The 21,848-nt window shown below is 45.8% G+C and overlaps 3 protein-coding genes across 8 annotated transcripts in view; 1 reads left to right on the forward strand and 2 right to left on the reverse strand.

Annotated features, from left to right (window-relative positions):
• DNAL1 (dynein axonemal light chain 1) overlaps positions 1–3,763 on the forward strand; it is a 52,082-nt gene extending 48,319 nt beyond the window's left edge. For all 3 annotated transcript variants that reach the window (XM_030931476.1, XM_030931477.1, XM_010382607.2), the window contains one exon: positions 3,177–3,763. In XM_030931476.1, coding sequence (XP_030787336.1) covers positions 3,177–3,217 — 41 coding nt within the window. In that variant the 3' untranslated portion in view covers positions 3,218–3,763. The remainder of the gene's footprint in view (positions 1–3,176) is intronic.
• A 10,791-nt stretch (positions 3,764–14,554) lies between these two features.
• Positions 14,555–17,168, reverse strand: PNMA1 (PNMA family member 1). Its single transcript, XM_010382609.2, has one exon. It carries the CDS (start codon positions 16,411–16,413, stop codon positions 15,352–15,354), a length of 1,062 nt encoding a protein of 353 aa, XP_010380911.1. The 5' UTR covers positions 16,414–17,168; the 3' UTR covers positions 14,555–15,351.
• Positions 17,169–17,907: 739 nt separating this feature from the next.
• Positions 17,908–21,848, reverse strand: part of ELMSAN1 (ELM2 and Myb/SANT domain containing 1) — a 76,300-nt gene continuing 72,359 nt past the window's right edge. For all 4 annotated transcript variants that reach the window (XM_030929708.1, XM_030929709.1, XM_010382610.2 and 1 more), the window contains one exon: positions 17,908–21,788. In XM_030929708.1, coding sequence (XP_030785568.1) covers positions 21,620–21,788 — 169 coding nt within the window. In that variant the 3' untranslated portion in view covers positions 17,908–21,619. The remainder of the gene's footprint in view (positions 21,789–21,848) is intronic.

The raw sequence follows: 21,848 nt of genomic DNA on the forward strand, positions 1-21,848 counted from the left end.
ATGAGTGTTAGATATTAGGACAGAATATATCTTTTGTGGTTGTAGTGACTGGCAGGGGGCCTGAGGCAGTTTTGGGGGTTCTGATAATCTTTTCTTTCTTAAATCTGGGTGCTGGTAACTAGCTTGTATTCACTTTATGAACATTTATCAATCTGTACACTATAATGTGTACACTTTGTATATTGCACATCAACAAAAAGTTCACTTGTCCCACAAACAAATGCTCAGAGGTGTACAGAGAGGTCAAACTATGCTCACTGCCATAAAGAACATGTCCCTCTTGGAAGGCATCACTGAGGAAGAGAGGCACTGGGGTTTGTTCTCAATAAAGGGTAGGGTTTAGATGGAGAGTTCAGATGGAGAGTTAGATGGAGGAGCGTTGAGGAGGACATTACAAAATGAAGGAACTTGAAGCTGGGCACTGTGGCGTGCACCTGTAGATCCAGCTACTCGGGAGGCTGAGGCATGAAGATCCTTTGAGCCCAAGAGTTCAAATGCAGCCTGGGCAACATAGCAAGCTCTGTCTAAAAAAAAAAAAAATTTTAATTAAAAAAAAATTAAATTAAAAAAAGAAGAAGAAAGAAAGTCTTCAGAGAAGAGAAGAGAAAAGGGAAAGAAAAATGAAGGCACTTTGTTAACCAGTAGGCCAGAGGTAAAAGTGTGCAAGATGAGTTTGGGAGACAATGAATTGATCAGGTTAGCTGGAGTGCAGGGTAAATGGCTAAAGAGTTAAGACTGAATAGTCAGCTGGGGTCAGACTGGCTTCAAATGCTAAAGCTCAGATGGGTGGCCCTTGGCCCAGTGAGAGCCAGAGATGTGCTTTGTTTCCTCTACAGTGCTACAGTGATTCTTTTTTCTTTTTCTTTTTTTTTTTTTTTTTTTTTTGAGACGGAGTCTCGCTCTGTCGCCCAGGCTGGAGTGCAGTGGCCGGATCTCAGCTCACTGCAAGCTCCGCCTCCCGGGGTTACCGCCATTCTCCTGCCTCAGCCTCCCAGTAGCTGGGACTACAGGCGCCCGCCACCTCGCCCTGGCTAGTTTTTTGTATTTTTTAGTAGAGACGGGGTTTCACAGTGTTAGCCAGGATGGTCTCGATCTCCTGACCTCGTGATCCGCCCGCCTCGGCCTCCCAAAGTGCTGGGATTACAGGCTTGAGCCACCGCGCCCGGCCTCTTTTTCTTTTTTTTGAGATGGAGTCTTGCTCTGTTGCCCAGGCTGGAGTGCAGTGGCCGGATCTCAGCTCACTGCAAGCTCCGCCTCCCGGGTTTACACCATTCTCCTGCCTCAGCCTCCCGAGTAGCTGGGACTACAGGCGCCCGCCACCTCGCCTGGCAAGTTTTTTGTATTTTTTAGTAGAGACGGGGTTTCACCGTGTTAGCCAGGATGGTCTCGATCTCCTGACCTCGTGATCCGCCCGTCTCGGCCTCCCAAAGTGCTGCGATTACAGGCTTGAGCCACTGCGCCCCACCGTGATTCTTTTTTCAATGTAGCCCCAATGTTCAGCAATTGGGGGAGGTCATATAAAATGACAATTAGAGTAGTTCAGATTTTTAGCAGTACTGATTACACGTTTTATTGTGGGAAATGAGGAATATTTCTTTTTTTCTTTTTTTTTTTTTTATTTCTTTATGCTTAACATAGAAAGCTTTTTTTTTTTTTTTTTTTTTGGAGATGGAGTCTTGCTCTGTCACCCAGGCTGGAGTGCAATGGCATGATCTTGGCTCACTGCAACCTCCGCCTCCTGGGTTCAAGCGATTCTCCTGCCTCAGCCTTCTGAGTAGATGGGATTACAGGCATGCACCACACAGCCAGCCAATTTTGTATTTTTAGTAGAGATGAGGTTTTACCATGTTTGTCAGGTTGGTCTCAAACCCCTGACTTCAAGTGATCCACCTGCCTTGGCCTCCCAAAGTGGTGGGATTACAGGTGTGAGCCACTGCACCCAGCCCATAGAAAGCTTTTAACCTGTACAGAACTTACTTTATTTTTCGGCCGGGCGCGGTGGCTCAAGCCTGTAATCCCAGCACTTTGGGAGGCCGAGACGGGCGGATCACGAGGTCAGCAGATCGAGACCATCCTGGCTAACATGGTGAAACCCCGTCTCTACTAAAAATACAAAAAACTAGCCGGCGACCTGGCGGGCGCCTGTAGTCCCAGCTACTCGGGAGGCTGAGGCAGGAGAATGGCGTGAACCCGGGAGGCGGAGCTTGCAGTGAGCTGAGATCCGGCCACTGCACTCCAGCCTGGGCGACAGAGCGAGACTCCGTCTCAAAAAAAAAAAAAAAAAAAAAAAAAAAAAGAACTTACTTTATTTTTCTGCTTGGTACTTGTTGGCTTTTTTTTTTTTTTTGGAGACAGGGTCTTACTCTGCCACCCAGGCTGGAGTGCAGTTGCATAATTACAGCTCACCACAGCCTGGATCTCTTAGGCTCAAGTGATCCTCCCACCTCAGCCTCCAAAGTAGTTGAAGACTACAGGCTCACACCACCATGCCTGGCTATTTTTTTAAATTTTTTGTAGAGATGGGGTCTTGCTATGTTGCCCAGGTTGGTCTCCAACTCCTAGGCTTAAGCGCTCCTCTCATCTGGCCTCCCAAAGTACTGGAATTAGAGGCAGTGAGCCACCATGCCTGGCCATAGGCATTTTTATTTGCGGTTTGGCAGTTATGGGGCTTAATATTCATAAGTATGCATACTAAACCATTTGAGAATTCTTCTGAGAAGCTTTTCAGAGAATTTGAAATTAAAGAGATTATTTTGTGAAATTATTTTTATTATGGCACACTTCATAATATCTCAGAGTTTCTCAGGTTTTTCTTTTTTCTGAGATGGAGTTTTGCTCTTGTCACCCAGGCTGGAGTGCAATGGTGTAATCTCGGCTCACCACCACCTCTGCCTCCCAGGTTCAAGCAATTCTTCTGCCTCAGCCTCCCAAGTAACTGGGATTACAACCACCCGCCACCACGCCCAGCTAATTTTTGTATTTTTAGTAGAGACGGAGTTTCACCATGTTGGCCAGGATGGTCTCGAACTCCTGACCTCAGGTGACCCACCTGCCTGGCCTCCCAAAGTGCTGGGATTACAAGCGTGAGCCATGGTGCCTGGCCAGGAAAATATTTTCATCTAGAATTTTAGCAATTTTTTGAGAATAACCAGTAATAATTTTCTTTTTCATTTTAGGTACTCCAGTAATTAAAGGGGATGAGGAAGAAGATAACTAATGCCACGCTTTCCACTGTGTGTTAACTTATTTAAATGTCATAAGAACAATAGATAAATTTTATATAAGTGTCTATTTTAAAGATTCTGTATGGGACAAAAGTTTCTTAAGATAAAACAGATCACTCATTCTCATCTTTTTCTTTCCCCCTTAACTTATTCAGTGTTTCTTCCCAAAACTGGTAACGCCAACCTTATATATCCTATTCCTCTTTTTAGAAACCACAAATTTTCAATTTTTGTCTTCAGTCTCAGTTATATACTATGTAGCCCCATCTACTAAAACAAAACCTTTGTAGACCAGTCATTTTTAATAACAAAGGAACAAATTTTTTTTCAGTTTGTTCATTTTTTTTAGGTTAGACATTTTAAAAGATATACATTTGAAAATTTAGAACGTTTTTCCTGAAGGTCTGCCTCTGTACAATTCAGAAGCACAAATATATCATGCCTTTAGCTTAGAAGGTAGTATGGTGATGGGAAGGGTTCCTCTTAGAAATATAGCAGGTCTGGAACCAAGACTCCAAAGTTCCATTGGAAAAGATATGTGAAAAAAGGAAAAAGTGGGATCTCAGAGACCTTCTAGTCTATATTATACTTATTTGTTTTTCCAAAAATGTGCACATCGTCAACTGGAATTTAGGTTGTTTTATATGCATGGCTACTTGAGTCATTGTGTACAGTCAGTCGTTCTGTGATCTTAGTCAGTGATTAAAATGACTGTCATGATCATGTCTTTGACTGATAATGTGGCCATGTTACTCATGTGGACCTGGCCTTAAACACATTTTGGTTTTATAGCTCCTTATGTGTTTAAAGCATTAGTTAGATTTGAATTCCTCGCCTAAATGCTCGCCATTGATGTATGTCAAAATTTACCCTAATGATTTGGTCTGGTGACCTTCAGTGTTGGGAAAAGTGACTATCATGGTTATAAGTAGGGGTATAATGAAACTTAGTATTTCAAAATCTATTTTTTGAGAAGTTCTAAGTTAAACAGCTCTTAAAGTGTATTATGTATGTGGTTGTGGAAGGAAGAGAGATGTTTCATTATGAGATCCCAGGCAAATGGCAATATGTTTGAGGATTGTCTCCTACATAAAAGAGTGTAGGCAATATAACCTCAAAATTGCAAAGCAATAGTTAGATGCGGAGGTTAGAATTTATCATGTAAACAAAAAATCTTTCAGGAAAATGTAAGACACTGTAGTCAGTAAGCAGATGAAGTAATAAGAGGCCATGGCTGAATCACTATTAGATTGCAGAAAAGAAGTCAGGGGCCCTCTGCCAAATTGTGCCTAACGTCCCTCAGAGACTGTTGATTGTTGTTTCCCCATCTACTTGTGTGATTTTACTTGCATAAAATCACAGTGAAAGAGGGGAGAACCATCTTTAAAAAGTGATTGCATAAGTAGTCCTGGGTTTCAGAAGATTACAGCTATCATTTATATAGGAATTATTTGATTTTTCTAAGTCACTCTGATCAAAAGGGACCACTGCTTTGACAATCAACTCTAAATACAAACAAGAGAGGCCAGGCGTGGTGGCTCACGCCTGTCATCCCAGCACTTTGGGAGGCTGAGGCGGGCGGATCATCTGAGGTCAGGAGTTCAAGACCAGCCTGACCAACATGGTGAAACCCCCATCTCTACTAAAAATACAAAATTAGCCGGGTGTGGTGGTGGGTGTCTGTAGTCCCAACTACTTGGGAGGCTGAGGCAGGAGAATCATTTGAACCCAGGAGGTGGAAGTTGCAGTGAGCCGAGATTGTGCCACTGCGTTCCAGCCTAGCAACAGAGCGAGACTCCATATCAAAAAAACAAACAAACAAACAAAAAAAAAACAAACAAGAGGAAAATTTGGTCTAACACCCTTTTAGTTTTCTTTTCTTTTCAGTCTGATAGAAAGAAACCTTATTCTACTCTAGCTGGTTTATGCATTCAAAGCCTTTGGACATTTCTTTTTTTTTTTTTTTTTTTTTTTTTTTTTTTTTTGAGACGGAGTCTGGCTCTGTCGCCCAGGCTGGAGTGCAGTGGCCGGATCTCAGCTCACTGCAAGCTCCGCCTGCCGGGTTTATGCCATTCTCCTGCCTCAGCCTCCCGAGTAGCTGGGACTACAAGCGCCCGCCACCTCGCCCGGCTAATTTTTTATATTTTTTAGTAGAGACGGGGTTTCACCGGGTTAGCCAGGATGGTCTCGATCTGCTGACCTTGTGATCCGCCCGTCTCGGCCTCCCAAAGTGCTGGGATTACAGGCTTGAGCCACCGCGCCCGGCTGGACATTTCTTTTATGAACTGTAGGCAATGAGCCTTCATTCTCCTTGGTGATGTTTAAGTTCCATAAACTGAGAGGGAAGATGATCTTCTTAAAATTTGCACTTCCTCCAGTAGGCAAGCTTGAAGCCATGTTGATATGGATATGTTTTCTAAAAGTAACTCTGGAAGTGAATATAATAGGAAGTAAATGATTTCATATTGAATTTATTTGTAAAATGACAGAGTTTTGCTGTTTGTTTTTTCTGAATTCTGTAATGTAGAAACTGGTTTTCTTTCTCCTTTTTTCTCAATGACTGTTAATTACAGGTAGTTCTCAGAGAAATGTAAGATACTTCTCTCTGTCCATTTCATGCAAAATTCATATTCAGTGTCATTCAACAAATCTTTAAATGACTTCTATGCATCCCTGTTCATGGAACCCACGCCATTAGAAAATGGCAGTTGGGATGTATGAAGAAATGTAGTATATTTTCTCAAATAATTCCCTAAATTATCCTTTACTGCTGCAAATTTAGCTGATATAAATGCCTTTGGTTTATGCCTCTTGGATCAGATATTTGACCTACGTGGAATAGATTCTCTCTGTGCTTCCAGTTTATTAAGCCATTTTAGTGGATTATTTAAATTTAAATTTTTTCTATTCTGATTTTTTTGTTTGTTTTTTAAACAGAGTCTCAATCCTGAGTAGCTGGGACCACAGTCACGTGCCATCATGCCCAGCCTATTTTGTATTTTTAGTGGAGATGGGGTTTCATCATGTTGGCCAGGCTTGTCTTGAACTCCTAACTTCAGGTGACCTGCCCACATTGGTCTCCCAAAGTGCTGGGATTACAGGCATGAGCCACTGCGCCTGGACAAATTTCTTCTATTCTTGTAAGTGATGGTAAAACTCTGGAATCAGTTCAGTATTTTAGTTTTTCACGGCAAATTTGATTTTAGTCTACCAAGGAGTTTAACTTTTCTATGTTCCCTAACTCTAAGATTAGGGCTGTATTACGCAGACAGGCCTTAAAAGGTTTCTATGTTCTCTATTAATAAGAATTTGTTCCTTTAAAGCAGAGGATCAACCTTGTAACTATTAACATTTTGGGATTAATAATTCATTGTTGTTGGGGGCTGTCCTGTGTACTTAGGATGTTCAGCTGCATCCCTGGCCTCTACCCACTAGATTCCAGTAGACCCTCCTCAGCCATGACAACAAAGATATCTCCAGACATTGCCATCTGTCCCTTGGGTAGGAGGGTGGGAACAAATTCTCCCTTAGTTGTGCTTTTTATACCAATATCACCTGTGTCCAGTGTCCATTTATTTTCAGTCTGTAGCCGTGTGCCACTTGAATTATTATATGAGAGAAGGTGATGTATTCAATAATCATGGATGGAAAGAAATGGTCACTGGTATTTTCTTTTTTGTAATGCTCTTTTTTTTGTTGTTGAGACGGAGTCTCACTCTGTTGGCTAGGCTGGAGTACAGTGATACGATCTTGACTCACCGCAACCTCTGCCTCCCGGGTTCAAGCAATTCTTCTGCCTCAGCCTCCCAAGTAGCTGGGACTACAGGTGCCCGCCATCACACCTGGCTAATTTTTGTAATTTTAGTAGAGATGGCGTTTCACCATACTGGCCAGGCTGGTCTCAAACTCTTGACCTCGTGATCCACCTACCTCAGCCTCCCAAAGTGCTGGGATTACAGACGTGAGCCACTGCAACCAGCTGTAATGCTCATTTTCATAATTTTCATGTAATATTAGAAACTCAGGGCTGGATGGTTCAACTTCTCTTTTTTGAAGCAGGGTCTCAACTTTTATTTCTAAGCATTCTTGCTTATATTAGGACAGTGATTATTAACCTACCTCTCTGTTTCTAGCAACAGAAGCCAACTTTATGATAGATTCTGCTTTGTCTCTAAAGTTTAATATTTTGAGCGTACTTTAGAAAATAGGTCATCATTCTTTAAGCATCATTCATTGTCTAGTAATGCACATAATTTTGCAGACCATGGCAGTCATTAAATACAGAAAAATACTGTGTAAAATTTGATAATCTTGTAGGAAAGTTAGCTGATATAGACATCAATTTTGGGTGTGATCAGAAGAATGTCTGCTTAAGATGGTCAATAACTTGATATGGTTACTGGATTCATTCCACATATGGTGGTATAAGGCACTTAAATGTGTTTCCTGATTGGGCACTGTGGCTCATGCCTGTAATCCCAGCACTTTGGGAGGCCGTGGTGGGCAGATCACTTGAGGTCAGGAGTTCGAGACCAGCCTGGCTAACATGGTGAAACCCCATGTCTACCAAAACTATAAAAAGTTAGCCGGGTGTGGTAGTGCACGCCTGTAATCCCAGCTACTCGGGAGGCTGAGGCAGGAGAATTGCTTGAACCCAGGAGGCAGAAGCTTCAGTGAGCCGAGATCATGTGACTGTACTCCAGCCTGGGTGACACAGTGAGTCTCCATCTCAAAAAGAAAAAAAAAAATGTGGTTCTTTTGTGGACAGAGAAATTTGAACTTGAATAAGCACTTCTTTTGACACCTTTTACCAGTGGTCAGAGCAGAATAAGGAAGAATAAGAAATGAATCTTGACTGTTGACTTATTCTGAGAATTGGTGATGTGTGAAGAGAGTTGGAATCTTCTACCTGGGTTTTTCTCAGGGCTAAATGGAAAAGCACAGGGCCCAGAAAGGTTGGAGTTAATCATTCACTTAAAAAGCACTAGGAGGAAGTGTCAAAGCATCAGTCATGAATAAATTGTGTCTCTCTGACTACAGTCAGACCATCAGTTCACTCACACCTTATACACTATAAGTGTTAGTAAAGGAAGAAAACTGCTAAATTGCATGTTACCCTTTACTAGAAATTCATTCCTTTGGCACAGATTTTCTTTATTTGGGGCTATTTAATGTGTCTGTAAATAATGAAATATAAAAGCAAGATTCAGTGTAGCAGAGTTGGTGCTTCTTCTGACAAGGTAACTTGACCATATTTCTTTATCTTTGCTCTAACATGTGTCATATTGTTTTCTTTTTATAAACCATAAAATGGGTGAACTTCCAAAAATCAAGGGTTATGTTTTAAATCATGAAACTTTTAGAAATACCATATCTGTATCTCTATTCCTGCATTTTGTAAATCTGTAAAGGAAGAAAACTGAAAGGAAGAACTAGACTGAGTGTCTCACCTTTCTCTGGCCTAAGATAAACTGAGAAAACTTTTTACTTGATACTTGGAGAAGTCATTAACTGGATTCTAGTTAATTTCCCATATTGGGCAGTTTAGAGGAGACCCAGCCAACCAAATTATAATCTAGCAAATTTAACATGGGGGAGAGTAACACGGGGGAGAGTAAACTATTTTTCAGTAGATTTGCACTTTAAACTTATGAACTGGATGTTGGTGGAAAGGACTTCCATAGGGCAGATAGGTAAATATCTAGCCTGCACTTGGATGTTAGAGAATCAAACCTGACCCTTGCTCGTTCCAAACCCACATGAGTAGTTGCTGTCTTTTGACATAATCAGAGTCAGGATTTCCCTTTTTCCCTACTTGAGTCGTCTTCCATGTCTGTTACATCCAAGATCATCCCTCTGGGGGATGTGTCAAGTAGTTCTCCTACTCAGAATAGAAGCTTTGCGAATTATCGTTCCCACCTCTAGATTTTAAATGAATGTAGAGTTGTCTAACATTATGTGGGTGGGAGGCTCTTTGCCTATGTGATCAGTGGGGTACCTGCCTCGGAGGTGCTACTGCCTAGAGGGATCACTCCCATCAAAAGACTGGTGAGTTGGAAGCTAAAAGCACGTGTGCATAGCCAGCTCCTCTCCCAGGCTGGCAGTTATGATTACGGGCATCATTCCAGAATATTTGGCTTCTAGAACCAACTCCATTCTGAGGAACATTTTAACATCTATGAATACTTTGGTAATCTTTTATACACAGGAGTTTTGTAGCATGACTTTATGACTAAACTTATTGTGAATTAAGTTATTTAGAAATGTTGAGTTTCTGAATGTTATTTTGTGAAATGTTTTAAAATAGTAATAAATTGTGTTATTTTGTAAAAAAAAAAAGTATATTTTTGGTACATGATTATTAGTTTTAGCTAATATAGAGCAATTATATAAATTTCTAGTGATATTCAGTCCAAAGAAATTCAGCCTTTGGATAACATATACCATGCAGTTTGTGTGGTGTGTGTGCGTGCATGCACGTGAGAGAGAGCGAAAGACAGAGGTGTTTTGTTTTGTTTTTTTGCTTTTTTTTTTTTGAGACAGAGTCTCACTCTGTTGCCCAGGCTGGAGTGCAGCAATGGCACAGTCTCAGCTCACTGCAACCTCCGCCTCCCGTGTTCAAGCGAGTCTCCTGCCTCAGCCTCCCAAGTAGCTGGGACTACGGGCATGCACCACCATGCCTGGCTAATTTTTGTATTTGTAGCAGAGACGAGGATTCACCATGCTGGCCAGGCTGGTCTCAAACTCCTGACTTCGTGATCTGCCCATTGCGGCCTCCCAAAACGCTAGGATTACAGGCAAGAACCACTGCGCCTGGCCAGAGGCGTTCATTTCTTTAGCTAAATTTTCTTTTTGGTCGTTTTTTTCTCCCAGGCTTGTAACTCTTCCTCAGTTCTTTGGGCACTATTTCAAATTGTTAGGCTCCGAGAAAGAGTGCTTCCAGGGACAGCAACTCACTACTGCACTTGACCATTCCTAGTCCTCACCTGATTACCAGAAGGTATGCAAGGCAAAGGTTAGCTGATAGGCCCTGAGTTGAGAAAAAGGAATCACCAAGCAATATCAGTAACATTACACATTTTGCCAGCACATTTTCTGTGCTATCAGCTAAAATGTGATTTTGGTCGCAAAGTAGAGCTGTAGCGTAGTTTCTACTTCTTATTCCAGTTGTTTGATTATGAGGATACATTTCTTGCTGCTGTCCTCCACTAAACAGCAGACAAATTGTCAGGTGTGGTGGCTCATGCCTGTAATCCCAGTGCTTTGGGAGGCCAAGGCAGGAGTTTGAGACCAGCCTAGGAAACATCGTGAGAGCCCCATCTCTACCAAAAAAAAAAAATATTAATTCTGCCACCTGTGCTCCTAGCTCCTGGGGAGGCTGAGGCAGGATTGCTTGAGCCCAGAAGTTTGAGGTTACAGTGAGCTATGATCATGTCACTGCAAGATCCTGTCCCTAAAAATGGAAAAACAAAAGACAAATTTCAATTTCTGAGCTTATAAAAAGAAAGCCTTAATTCAGATCATAAATATCCCATTGTTATTTTTAGTTCATTGTTTCCTAGAACAAAGGATGGACATTTAGGATCCTGACATTGATTGATGTCATATATATGTAATGCATTGAATATATATGTATGCATGTAGATATATACAATTGTTTTATATAATTAAGAAGTCAGAATCCTAGGTGATAACTTCCCTCCTAAGAATGCAGCCAACTCTACATCTATGAAAAGAAAGTATATCCAGGCCGGGCATGGTGGCTCAAGCCTGTAATCCCAGCACTTTGGGAGGCTGAGGCGGGCGGATCACGAGGTCAGAAGATCGAGACCATCCTGGCTAACATGGTGAAACCCCGTCTCTACTAAAAAATACAAAAAACTTGCCGGGGGAGGTGGCGGGCGCCTATAGTCCCAGCTACTCGGGAGGCTGAGGCAGGAGAATGGCGTAAACCCAGGAGGCGGAGCTTGCAGTGAGCTGAGATCTGGCCATTGCACCCCAGCCTCGGCAACAGAGCGAGACTCCGTCTCAAAAAAAAAAAAAAAAAAAAAAAAAAAAAAAAAAAAAAAGGTATATCCCTATGTTTGAGCTATAGAAGGATGTCCATAACATATTGGGAAAAAAAAAATAAAAATAAAAATAAAAACCACCAAATACACACCAAAAAAACAAAACAAAACAAAAAAACCCCAAAGAATCCTTATATACCTAATTTGTTTTTTTGTGCATCTGTGTGTGTGGTTTTTTGTTTTGTTGTTTTTCCGAGACAGGGTCTTGTTCTGTCACACCAGGCTGGAGTTCAGTGACATGTTCATAGATCACTGCAACCTTGAACTCCTGGGCTCAAGCAGTCTTCCTGCATCAGCCTCCTAAATGGCCTGGCTAATTTTTAAATTTACTTATTTTTGTAGAGACAAGGTCTCACTATGTTGCTTAGGCTTGTCTTGAACTCCTGTCTTTAAGCGATCCTCCCACCTCAGCATCCCAGGTGTGAGCCACAGCACCTGGCCCATTTAAAAAAATCTAGCATGTGAGCCGGTTGCGGTGGCTCACGCCTGTAATCCCAGCACTTTTGGAGCACTTTCGAACCACGAGGTCAGGAGTTCGAGACCAGCCTGGCCAACATGGTGAAACCCTGTCTCTACTAAAAATACAAAAATTGGCTGGGCGTGGTGGCACACACCTGTAATCCCAGCTACTTGGTAGGCTGAGGCAGGAGGATCACTTGAGCCTGAGAGAGGTTGCAGTAAGCCAAGATTATGCCACTGCACTCCAGCCTGGGTGACACAGCAAGACTCCGTCTCAAAAAAAAAAAATGTAGTATATGTGTATATGTGTGGAGTGGGAGTGTGTACATATATGTGGTGGCTGGTTGGTGTTTGGTGGTGGGAGTGTGTGTGGGTGTGAGGAGAAATGGGAATGTATGTTGGGGTTGGGAGACTGGCATAGTGTACATGGAACGGGAGGAGGGTGTATGTTATCCTGGGAGTACTGAGGGGGAGATAACAGTGAATGTGTCCTGAGTGTGAGAGGTCGGCTGAGTGTACGCCTGATGCTGGTGGGAATGGAGGGGAAAGTTATGTGAATGGTGGGTAGCGGGTGAAGACATGCCGCGTGTTTGTGGTAAGTGAAGCTGAGCATATCTGTTGGGAATCAAGGCAAGTATGTGGATACGTGTTTGTGACAGGAGGAAAGGGATGTACAGACATGAAGCGAATACGTGCACCGAAAAATCTGGAAGAACATACATTACCCCTTATAAACTTGTTGAATGGCTCAGCTATAATTTTAAAACCTTATTAGGGAAAAGCTCACTGAACACAATATTCATGTAGTAACTTTAGAGTCACTGAGGATCTCAAAAGATGGGTATCTTCAATCACGGAATCTTTGCAGCAAAATAAACATGTTTAAAAGCTGTATTTCCCTTTTTATATCTTCCTGCTATAAAATGGCCGCTGTAAAATAAGCCTTCATTTTACACAGGTGTGATGAATTATAGTCAGTCAGTGAAACAAAATGTTTAGCTGAAAAGTGATCGTAAGAGAAAAACAGGGCCGGGCGCGGTGGCTCAAGCCTGTAAGCCCAGCACTTTGGGAGGCCGAGACGGGCGGATCACGAGGTCAGGAGTTCGAGACCATCCTGGCTAACATGGTGAAACCCCCGTCTCTACTAAAAAATACAAAAAAAGCTAGCCGGGCGAGGTGGTGGGCGCCTGTAGTCCCAGCTACTCGGGAGGCTGAGGCAGGAGAATGGCATAAACCCGGGAGGCGGAGCTTGCCGTGAGCTGCGATCCGGCCACTGCACTCCAGCCTGGGCTACAGAGCGAGACTCCGTCTCAAAAAAAAAAAAAAAAAAAAAAAAAAAGAGAAAAACAGGGCCGGGCGCGGTGGCTCAGGAGAATGGCGTAAACCCAGAAGGCGGAGCTTGCAGTGAGCTGAGATCCGGCCATTGCACCCCAGCCTCGGCAACAGAGTGAGACTCCATCTCAAAAAAAAGAGAAAAACATTGCCAGATAACCTCCTGAACCCCATTTCAAGATTTTCTAGCCAGGCGCGGTGGCTCAAGCCTGTAATCCCAGCACTTTGGGAGGCCGAGACGGGCGGATCACGAGGTCAGGAGATCGAGACCATCCTGGCTAACACGGTGAAACCCCATCTCTACTAAAAAATACAAAAAACTAGCCGGGCAAGGTGGCGGACGCCTGTAGTTCCAGCCACTCGGGAGGCTGAGGCAGGATAATGGCGTGAACCCAGGAGGTGGAGCTTGCAGTGAGCCGAGATCTGGCCACTGCACCCCAGCCTGGGCTACACAGCCAGACTCCGTCTCAAAAAAAAAAAAAAAAAGATTTTCTAAAAAATAATTTTTGAGAAACAAGGTGTCACTTTATCACCAGGTTGGAGTGCGGTGGGGCGATCATGGCTCACTGGAGCCTCAACCTCCTGAGCTCAAGCAACCTCCCACCTTAGCCGCCTGAGCTGCTGGGACCACAGGCGTGTGCCACCATGCCTGGCTCATTTTTAAAAATTTGTGTGGAGATTGGGTCTGTGTTGCCCAGGCTGGTCTCAAAATCTTGGCTTCAGGCAATCCTCCCTAAGTGCTGGGATTACGTGTGTGAGCCACCATATCTGGTCTCTAAATTTTTTTTTTGAGACAAGAGTCTCACTCTGTTGCCCAGGCTGCAGTGCAGTGGCGCAATCTTCGCTCACTGCAACCTCCGCCTCCCAGAGCGATTCTCCTGCCTCAGCTTCCCAAGTAGCCGGAATTACAGGCACCCACCACCACACCACACCCAGCTAATTTTTGTATTTTTAGTAGAGACAACGAGATGGCTCACGCCTGTAATCCCAGCACTTTGGGAAGCCAAGGCAGGTGGATCACTTGAGGTCAGGCGTTCCAGACCAGCCTGACCAACGTGGTGAAACCCGTCTCTACTAAAAAAATACAAAATTAGCTAGGCGTGGTGGTGCATGCCTGTAATCCCAGCTACTCAGGAAGCTGAGGCAGAAGAATCACTTGAATCCGGGAGGCAGAGGTTGCAGTGAGCTGAAATCGCTCCATTGCACTCCAGCCTGGCCAACAAAGCAAGACCCTCTCTGCCCTTAATAAAAATAAAAAAATTTTAAAATTAAAAAATAAACCAAAAAAATGTTAAGATGACAGCAAGAGGGGAAGGAAAAAAAAAGGACTTGCCATTTAAATTCACATAGTATCATACAAAGCTTAAAAGTAAAATAAATGGTTTAATGACAAAGTCTTCATAAGAAAAAAGGACAGAGTTTACTTAGGCTAAAAATGTTTATACATGCCAGAAAAATGAGAAGACAACAGAATTTTAAAAATATTTTAATTTGTATATATAACTTCAAATTTAGAACACTCAGTATGAACAAGAACTATTCTCTGACAAAGATCTGAAATGGGGGAGTGAATTACTGTACAGGTGTATATCAACCTCTCCATGCAATTTACATCTGTATCTTATGCAATGAGAAACTGGTTTACACAGCTCCGTAATTGCAGTATTTTTTAACATCCCATTTTGCAGTCTCAGAATATTTTTCAATTAAACTGATCGACATGTTTAAAGATGAGAAATAAGATGTTTGCATTGTAAAGTTGAGTAACAGCTAATAAATGCACATTTCCTTCCATCAATATAAATCTGGAACTATTTATGGTAAACAAAATTCTATCTGCGCTATCAGTAATCTAATAGTTCATACTTTTACTGAACACTTCCTGTGAGCCAGGCCCCGTAGTAAACATCTGACCATGCAATTTCACATTCAGTGTGGAATAGGAAGTGTCAGAGGTTCACGTGTTTTTCACAACTGATTATGATGTCCGTGATGACAGCGTGCACTAAGCGCTGTGTCCAACTAACCCTTTACCTGGCACTTTAGCCAGCAAGACCCACTTGCATTGTAGCAGCTCACGGTGCTCGCTTGCACAATTTTAGAATGTTACATGAATACTCAGGCCTGACTAACCTTCCCCTCCAAAAAAAACAACAAAACGGAACAGGGCTAAGCCTTTACTACTCAGAAACACATCTGTAAGACCCCACAGGGACAAGAAAACTAGCTGTGATCTAGGTCTGCACTAAAGCTGCCTTTCCTGGCACTCAGAAGTGCCCTTCCAGGCCTAACTGCAGAAGGGTGGCCTCAGCCTCCTCCTCCTCCTCCTTGGCTTCCTCCTCACGGATCTGCACCAGCAACTGAAAGAGGTTTGGGGCCGGCCCTTCCCCAGCCCCGGTAAGCCACAGCTGCCTTCGGATGGCCCCGCTGTGGTTGGCCCCAGCAATGACCTGCTCTAGGCGGGCCTGGTTCACATTATCTTTATCAATGGCCCCCTTCTCTACCACCTTCTGTAGCAGAGGCTCCAGACGAATGACATAAGCAGACAATTTTTCTCCCGGGTTCTGATAAGTGTTAAGAAATTTGATCTGGGCATCCCTAGAGCTCTCAACGCTCCCAAACACCTGCTCAAGCGCCTTCAGGCATTCGGCAGTGGTTATCGCGGGGTTGTTGGACTTGAGGATGCGAATGACATCAGCGGCGGGGCCTCTAAGACTCTCCATCAACCGCCGCCTCTTTTCTACATCGGACACCTGCCACTCCTCTAGGACCTCATTAGTGTGCTCCAGCCAGGGATCAAAGGTTTCCTCTCCAGGCCCTGGGATGTCCCTCCCCGAGAAAAGTGTCAGCCTCTTGTACCATATGGACTCAACAAGAGGCTGAATAACATTATCCAAAATATAGTTTAGCATCTCTGCTGGCATCTCTGGGCCCGGGGTCGGAGTAGGGTTCTGAAACCCAAGGACACGGGCAACATCTTGCACGGTCCACCCCTCTCTAGCTAGGAAGAGGTGCAATCTTTCTAAAAATTCAGCATCAGAAGTTGGGGGCTTAAACAACACTTTCCAGACCCCTCCTTTGCCCGGCATCTCCCTGGGGATAGCGGCGTAATCGACAGCGCCAGTGAGCTCTAATAAGGCTGCTTTCGCATTTTCTTCCCTCCAGAACATTCTCCCAAGCATTCGGTAGGGGACCTGGGGCATCGCTGCCTGGAGGGTCTCTTCGATTTCAGCCTCATCACAGTTCACTGGGATGCCCCAGACCAACAGAGCTCTCTGGGAGTTCACATCCATCCCCCGGCACCAGTCTTCCAACAGTGTCATCGCCATTTTCTCAACTATCAAGACGCCAATTCTACCAACAGACTGTGGCTCACCGTACTCCTGGCCTTAGAACAATACCAGACACTCCCACCAAGTAGGCCCGAGGGAGGTAGGCTTCATGCATTCACGATTAACAAAGACAGAGTCCTGATCTCGCCCTTTTCTGCCCCCGCCCAAGTCAGTCCGTAGGTGCACTTGGAGTTGAGCTCGGGGACGCTGAGGCAGTCACGCGGCCGTCGCCATCTTGCGTCTGGGTCCGGTCGGGTCCGCCGCCTGCAGCCGGGCTGTCGCGTCGTAGTGCAGCGGCCAAGGAGCGAGGGCGGGCGGCGAAGGCAGGCGCGCAGGGCCGAAAGCAGCCGGGGTGTGGTCGCGGGGCGTGGCCGCCGGGCGCTCGCTGCGGCTCCTGGAGAGGATCGGGCGTTCGCGGTCGCAGCCTGGTCTTCCCGCGGGCGAGGAGCGGCCGTTTGGGAGACTAGCCAGAGGGAGAGACTGTGCCGAAGTCGCGGCGGCTGCGGACCAGCGGAGAGCGGCTTCTTGGCGGGCGCGGGGACTCCTCTTGGCGCGCGCGGGGACTCCTCTGGGCGGGCGGCGAGGACGGCCGAGGACCAGAAACGAAGGCAGCAGAGGAGCAGGAAAGCCGGAGAAGCGAGGCTGGAGACAGCAGAGGCAAGGGTGGGCAGCGGCGGCCGCGGCGGCCTGCAGCGGCTCAGGCGCTGCACGACTGCCCGCGTCGAGTCCTACCCGCAACCCGCCGCGACGTTACTGCTGCAGTGGAGGATGGGGCCAGCCCGCGAGCGGCGTCAGCCCCGCCCCGTCACGCCCCCGCGGCGGAGCCGCTCGGGCGTCGCCATGGCAACGCCCAGCTGACGCGAATCACGCCTGCTCCGGCGGCCCGCGCGGGTCGAGCGGTTGCCATGGTGCCAGCGAGGGGCTCGGGCATTTGTTTCTCTGATGGCGCATTTCCTTTTTCATAATTTTCCATTTTAACAGTAAACAAATACTGCTAAGCGCCGTGTTTTAAAAATAATAACCCAATACTGGAGTGGATTTAAGATGATATTGTTGGAAATGATGGCATCCCTCATGGTGGACTTGTCTACTCGGGTTGCTCAGCCAGTCCACCCTGCACGTGAAAATACTCTCCTCAGAACCCTGGCTTCCCGTTACCCTTGACCACACTGTGCACCCTGCATATTTTATCCCAATGAAGCCAAAATGTCGGAGTGCGCCATTTATGTGTATTTGTGTGAGATACTGAGTTTAGACATTTTCTTGTCTAAACTTTTGTAAACATCTGTTTGTCTGTGTCTACTGAGTCATCTTTTAGCCAGGCAAACATTAGTGTGTTATTTTCCTTTTCCTGGCTGGCATCGACAATAGGCTGCTAAAAGAGAATCCTTATGGCTCAAAAATGTCGAGTAATCTCCCTGCAAGCAAGACAAGGCCCACTTACATCAACCCCAGACGGTGAAAATCCCAAGAGAACATAGCATTCAAGTCTGAATTTTTAAAACCTTATTTAATAAAAGGTTTAAAGATACAGAAGAACATTCAAAAGTAAATAAGTTACATAGGTACATTACAATCACATCAGCAAGATTCTTTAGTGTATTAATTTTTTTCTTATAAAAAGCACACAAAAAATAAAATCTTCAGTCTCTATCACAACTGTACAGCAAAAGAGGTAATATATATATATGTACACTATTTTAATATGTAACAGTCTTTAAAAAAGGGTGCCACAGGCAGCAAACACACAAAAGGCAGTGTCTGATCATTTTTGTTTCAAAATAAAAGGAATATACTTATTTATATGCTATTAAAATATTTGTACAATAATTACAGACTGTCAAGGCTGTTCCTGTGCTCTGTCCCCTCCAACAAGGCCTTCAACTTAGAGACAAATGAGGAAAAAGTGAAACAGCTGCAAATTGTTAGAGGCAAATATTAACATAGCAAAATGTGGGGAGGACACAATTGTTTTATAAAAATATCCCTACTTCCTGTAAACCTATAGAGTTAGGCTTGCCAGTCTGATAATAAATACCGTTCCAGAAAAGCGAGCCCCAGTGAAAACAACTAAATAGCTGAGGCTTGAGTATGTGTCGTATTCCTCCTTCATCTTAACATCTGGCACATGAGAAGAAAGAGGTTAGGTCACTGAGGCAGTTAAATATAGGCGATCCCTTTAGACATAAGCAGCAAAAGACCTTGGTGCCAGGAGTGGAAGGGGGCGCGGCAGAAGGGGTGGTATGTACCTTAGCTGTGAGGGGGGCTGCTGAAGGCATGGAGGACAGTAATGACGGCTCTGCCTCCTTGGATGGGTGGAGACCTCAGAAATGGTCTGCAGCACAGGCACTAGGTCAGTTTCCCGCCCTTAGCTGAACGCAGATGGATGCTGGGAGATGGATATGGTGAGATGGTGTGGGGAGGATGTTAAGAAAGCTGGAGGTGTTTATCACTTCTCAGAGCTCTGAATATAGGGAAAAAACAACAAAAGACAAGCCCAGGGAGAAAGCACCATTAAGGATATACTTACGCCAGCTTCTATAGCTGCACCTACTTTATTGGCAGGTCACTTGCCACAATTGCATCTACCCTCTAAACTTTTTAATTTTCACACTGTATCCAAGACATAAATGCATCCTGGAGCATGGACCTTCCTAAAATACGGTGTCTGGCGGGATTAATGCAGAGAGGTACCATCTTGATTTTCCCCAGTTACATTCACCTGGTCTCGTCTCTGTAAGCTTAGAAGAGTAGAATCACTTTCTTGGCCGGGCGCGGTGATTCACGCCTGTAATGCCAGCACTTTGGGAGGCCGAGGCGAGTGGATCACCTAAGGTCAGGAGTTCAAGACCAGCCTGGCCAACATGGCAAACCCCGTCTCTACTAAAAAAAAAATACAAAAATTTTAGCTGGGTGTGGTGGTGTGTGCCTGTAATCCCAGCTACTCAGGAGGCTGAGGCAGAAGAATCCTTTAACCCGAGAGGCGGAGGTTGCAGTGAGCCGAGATCACACCACTGCACTCTAGCCTGGGCGACAGAATGACACTCTGTCGCAAAAAAAAAATTTTTTTTTCCAAGTACAAGATGTTACCACTGAACAAAAGGGTCTGGTGAATGATGGAGGTTTCTGTTACCCTATGTCCATAAAGGGGCCTGAAACCAAATATGGTTTGAATAGAAAAAACCTTGGCAAACATAAGTAGCACTTTGGGGCTAAGCTGCGAAGGCACTCGTATTATACAAGTAATTTCGAAGAGAGCCTAAATTTGCTACCCCCCTGCTTCTACAGGGTATACCAGATTTTTGCTGTCTTGGGACACTGAGCTCATGGAAACCTGTGGAGGAAACTAACCGGGAAGTTGGGGATCTAGGTAGTCATCCAAGAGTCTAGAGGGAGAAGAAATTTGTTACTTCCACAGCTGGGGTCCTGTAGAACCATACTAATGTATAAATGGATGCTGAAAAATACCTGACAGTGCACAGTTTCAAAACAAAACTCCCTCTCCACTCCCAGTTACTGACATGATGCTTCTTGGCTATCTCATAAGGACTAGCAGTATGAATACTTTCTGGCTCCTACCTAATACATTGACCTGTCATACGCGCATTCACTTAGAATTTCTTTTGCACAACTCAGTTGAGTAAGATCAGAAAAATAGCTGAGCCCTGCTATAGCCCTGCTATGGGACTGGAAGTGAAGGGGCCTCCAGAACCTCCTGGCCCTTTCACTTCACCCATGCCAAATATGGCTTCTTCAAATCAGAATCCAGGCCCCATAAACCAAATTAGAATCCTGGCCTGTTGCCAATTCCCTCAGGCAAAGCACAGCCAGAGAAGGGGCAGCAAGAACTGCCTTTGATCTCCCTTGCTCTGTGTGGCTTTGGTGACCCTCCACCTTCCCACTCTCTTCCAGTGTTGCTATCATTCCTATCGGCAAGAGCTTCCAGAGCAACCAGGTGAGGGACCTTAGGGCCTTGGGAATTCGGGAGGTGGGGGGATGGGGGATGTCAAGATGCCTCGTTTTGGGATAAATGCACTTGGGCCTCTGAAAAGCAGGAGGCCCCTGGTCCCTGAGAGGATGTTAAAAATTAAATACTAGGAATAAATAAATAGCTCCCAAATGACACGAGTCAAGAAATGAAGGCTCCTGTCCAATAGAGTCAGGAGACCTCTCCCTCCTAGGGAAGGATCCAGAAATCTCCAGCGTGCAAGCCTGGGGGCTGGGTTGTGGATATCGACACTGGGTGGGGTGCGGTGGGGTTAGGTGTAGCTGCTGAGGTCAGGGCAGAGGCAAGGACGCTGGCCCCCAGGAGGGGCAGGCTGAGCCTCTCTGGGACCTGCTCAAGGCGGAGCGCCCTTGGCAGCCTCCAGGACCCAAAGGTATTTGGCAAAAAAGGTGGAAAGCAGAAAGAGCCAGGCTTGTCAAAAGCTCTCTCCGGCCTAACTGCAGCTTCCAGCCTCTGCACAGCTCCCTTCCCTGCAGCAAGATGAGTGCTTTGGACAAGAACGTTAGCCCCTTCCCCAACGCCGAGAAAACTTTGTAGGCCCGGCAGCGCCACCAGCAAGCAGCAAAGGGAGAGTACCTGTCGCGGCCTCCCTCCCAAAGAGGAGGTGGCCACTCAGGGCACGGTCACGGGAGCAGCTCAGGCAGGACTGGAGACTGCAGGGACAGCACAGGTGTCAGGCTGCGCCCCTTCTCAGAGAAGCCAGCAGACTCCCTCTGAGAGTCCCTTTTTCTGGGGCTTGGGGCAGGGTCGTTGCAGCCTTCGAGGCTCTCTGTGGAGGAGGAATGCTGCTCCAAAGTGGGTGAGCTTGTGCTTGGCCCGCCACGGTGGCTTCCTGGAGGCCGAGGGGAGGAGGGGGAGGCAAAGACGAGGGAAGAGACTGCAGAGCAGCAGAAGTCGGGGTGTGAGAGGCAGTGGAGCCCCTCCTGAGGGGAACGGGACTCTCCCGGTTCAGGAGAGCACGAGGACAACTTCCGACAGACCAAATGCAAAGAGAACTGGATCCTGGAGCCCTTAACGCTGCTCCCAGGGCCTTCATAAGTAAAAAGAGCCGTTTATTTCACTGTCTCATTTGTTTTGCGGGGAAAAATCCCTGCGATCCTCTCCTCACTCCCTCTTGAGATGCCAGGGTGTCTGCGGGCGCTGGCAGCGGTGCGGGAAGGGCCAGGGTCCAGGACTGGGCCAGCCTGGCTCCCGCGCTCAGCCCTTGTCGCCCGCGCCCGCGCCGCTCTCCTCCCGCAGAGCCTGCTGGTGGGCGGCGGCGGCAGCGGCGGCCTCCTTCTCCTTTAGCCTCAGCGCTGCAGCCTTCTTCTCCTGCTCTGCGTGGCTCTTCATGTGCGCACTGCGGCTCTTCACCTTGTAAAACACCCTGCAGCCGGGCAGGGGTAGATCAGGACAGCCCTGGCCCACCCCGGGGCTCCCAGCGCGG

The sequence above is a fragment of the Rhinopithecus roxellana genome, chromosome 5 (assembly GCF_007565055.1).
Source record: "Rhinopithecus roxellana isolate Shanxi Qingling chromosome 5, ASM756505v1, whole genome shotgun sequence".
Taxonomy (NCBI): Eukaryota; Metazoa; Chordata; class Mammalia; order Primates; family Cercopithecidae; genus Rhinopithecus; species Rhinopithecus roxellana.

Bases quoted from the DNA above. Each gene is read 5' to 3' on its own strand.
- PNMA1 (XM_010382609.2), bottom strand. From the start codon at position 16,413: ATGGCGATGACACTGTTGGAAGACTGGTGCCGGGGGATGGATGTGAAC.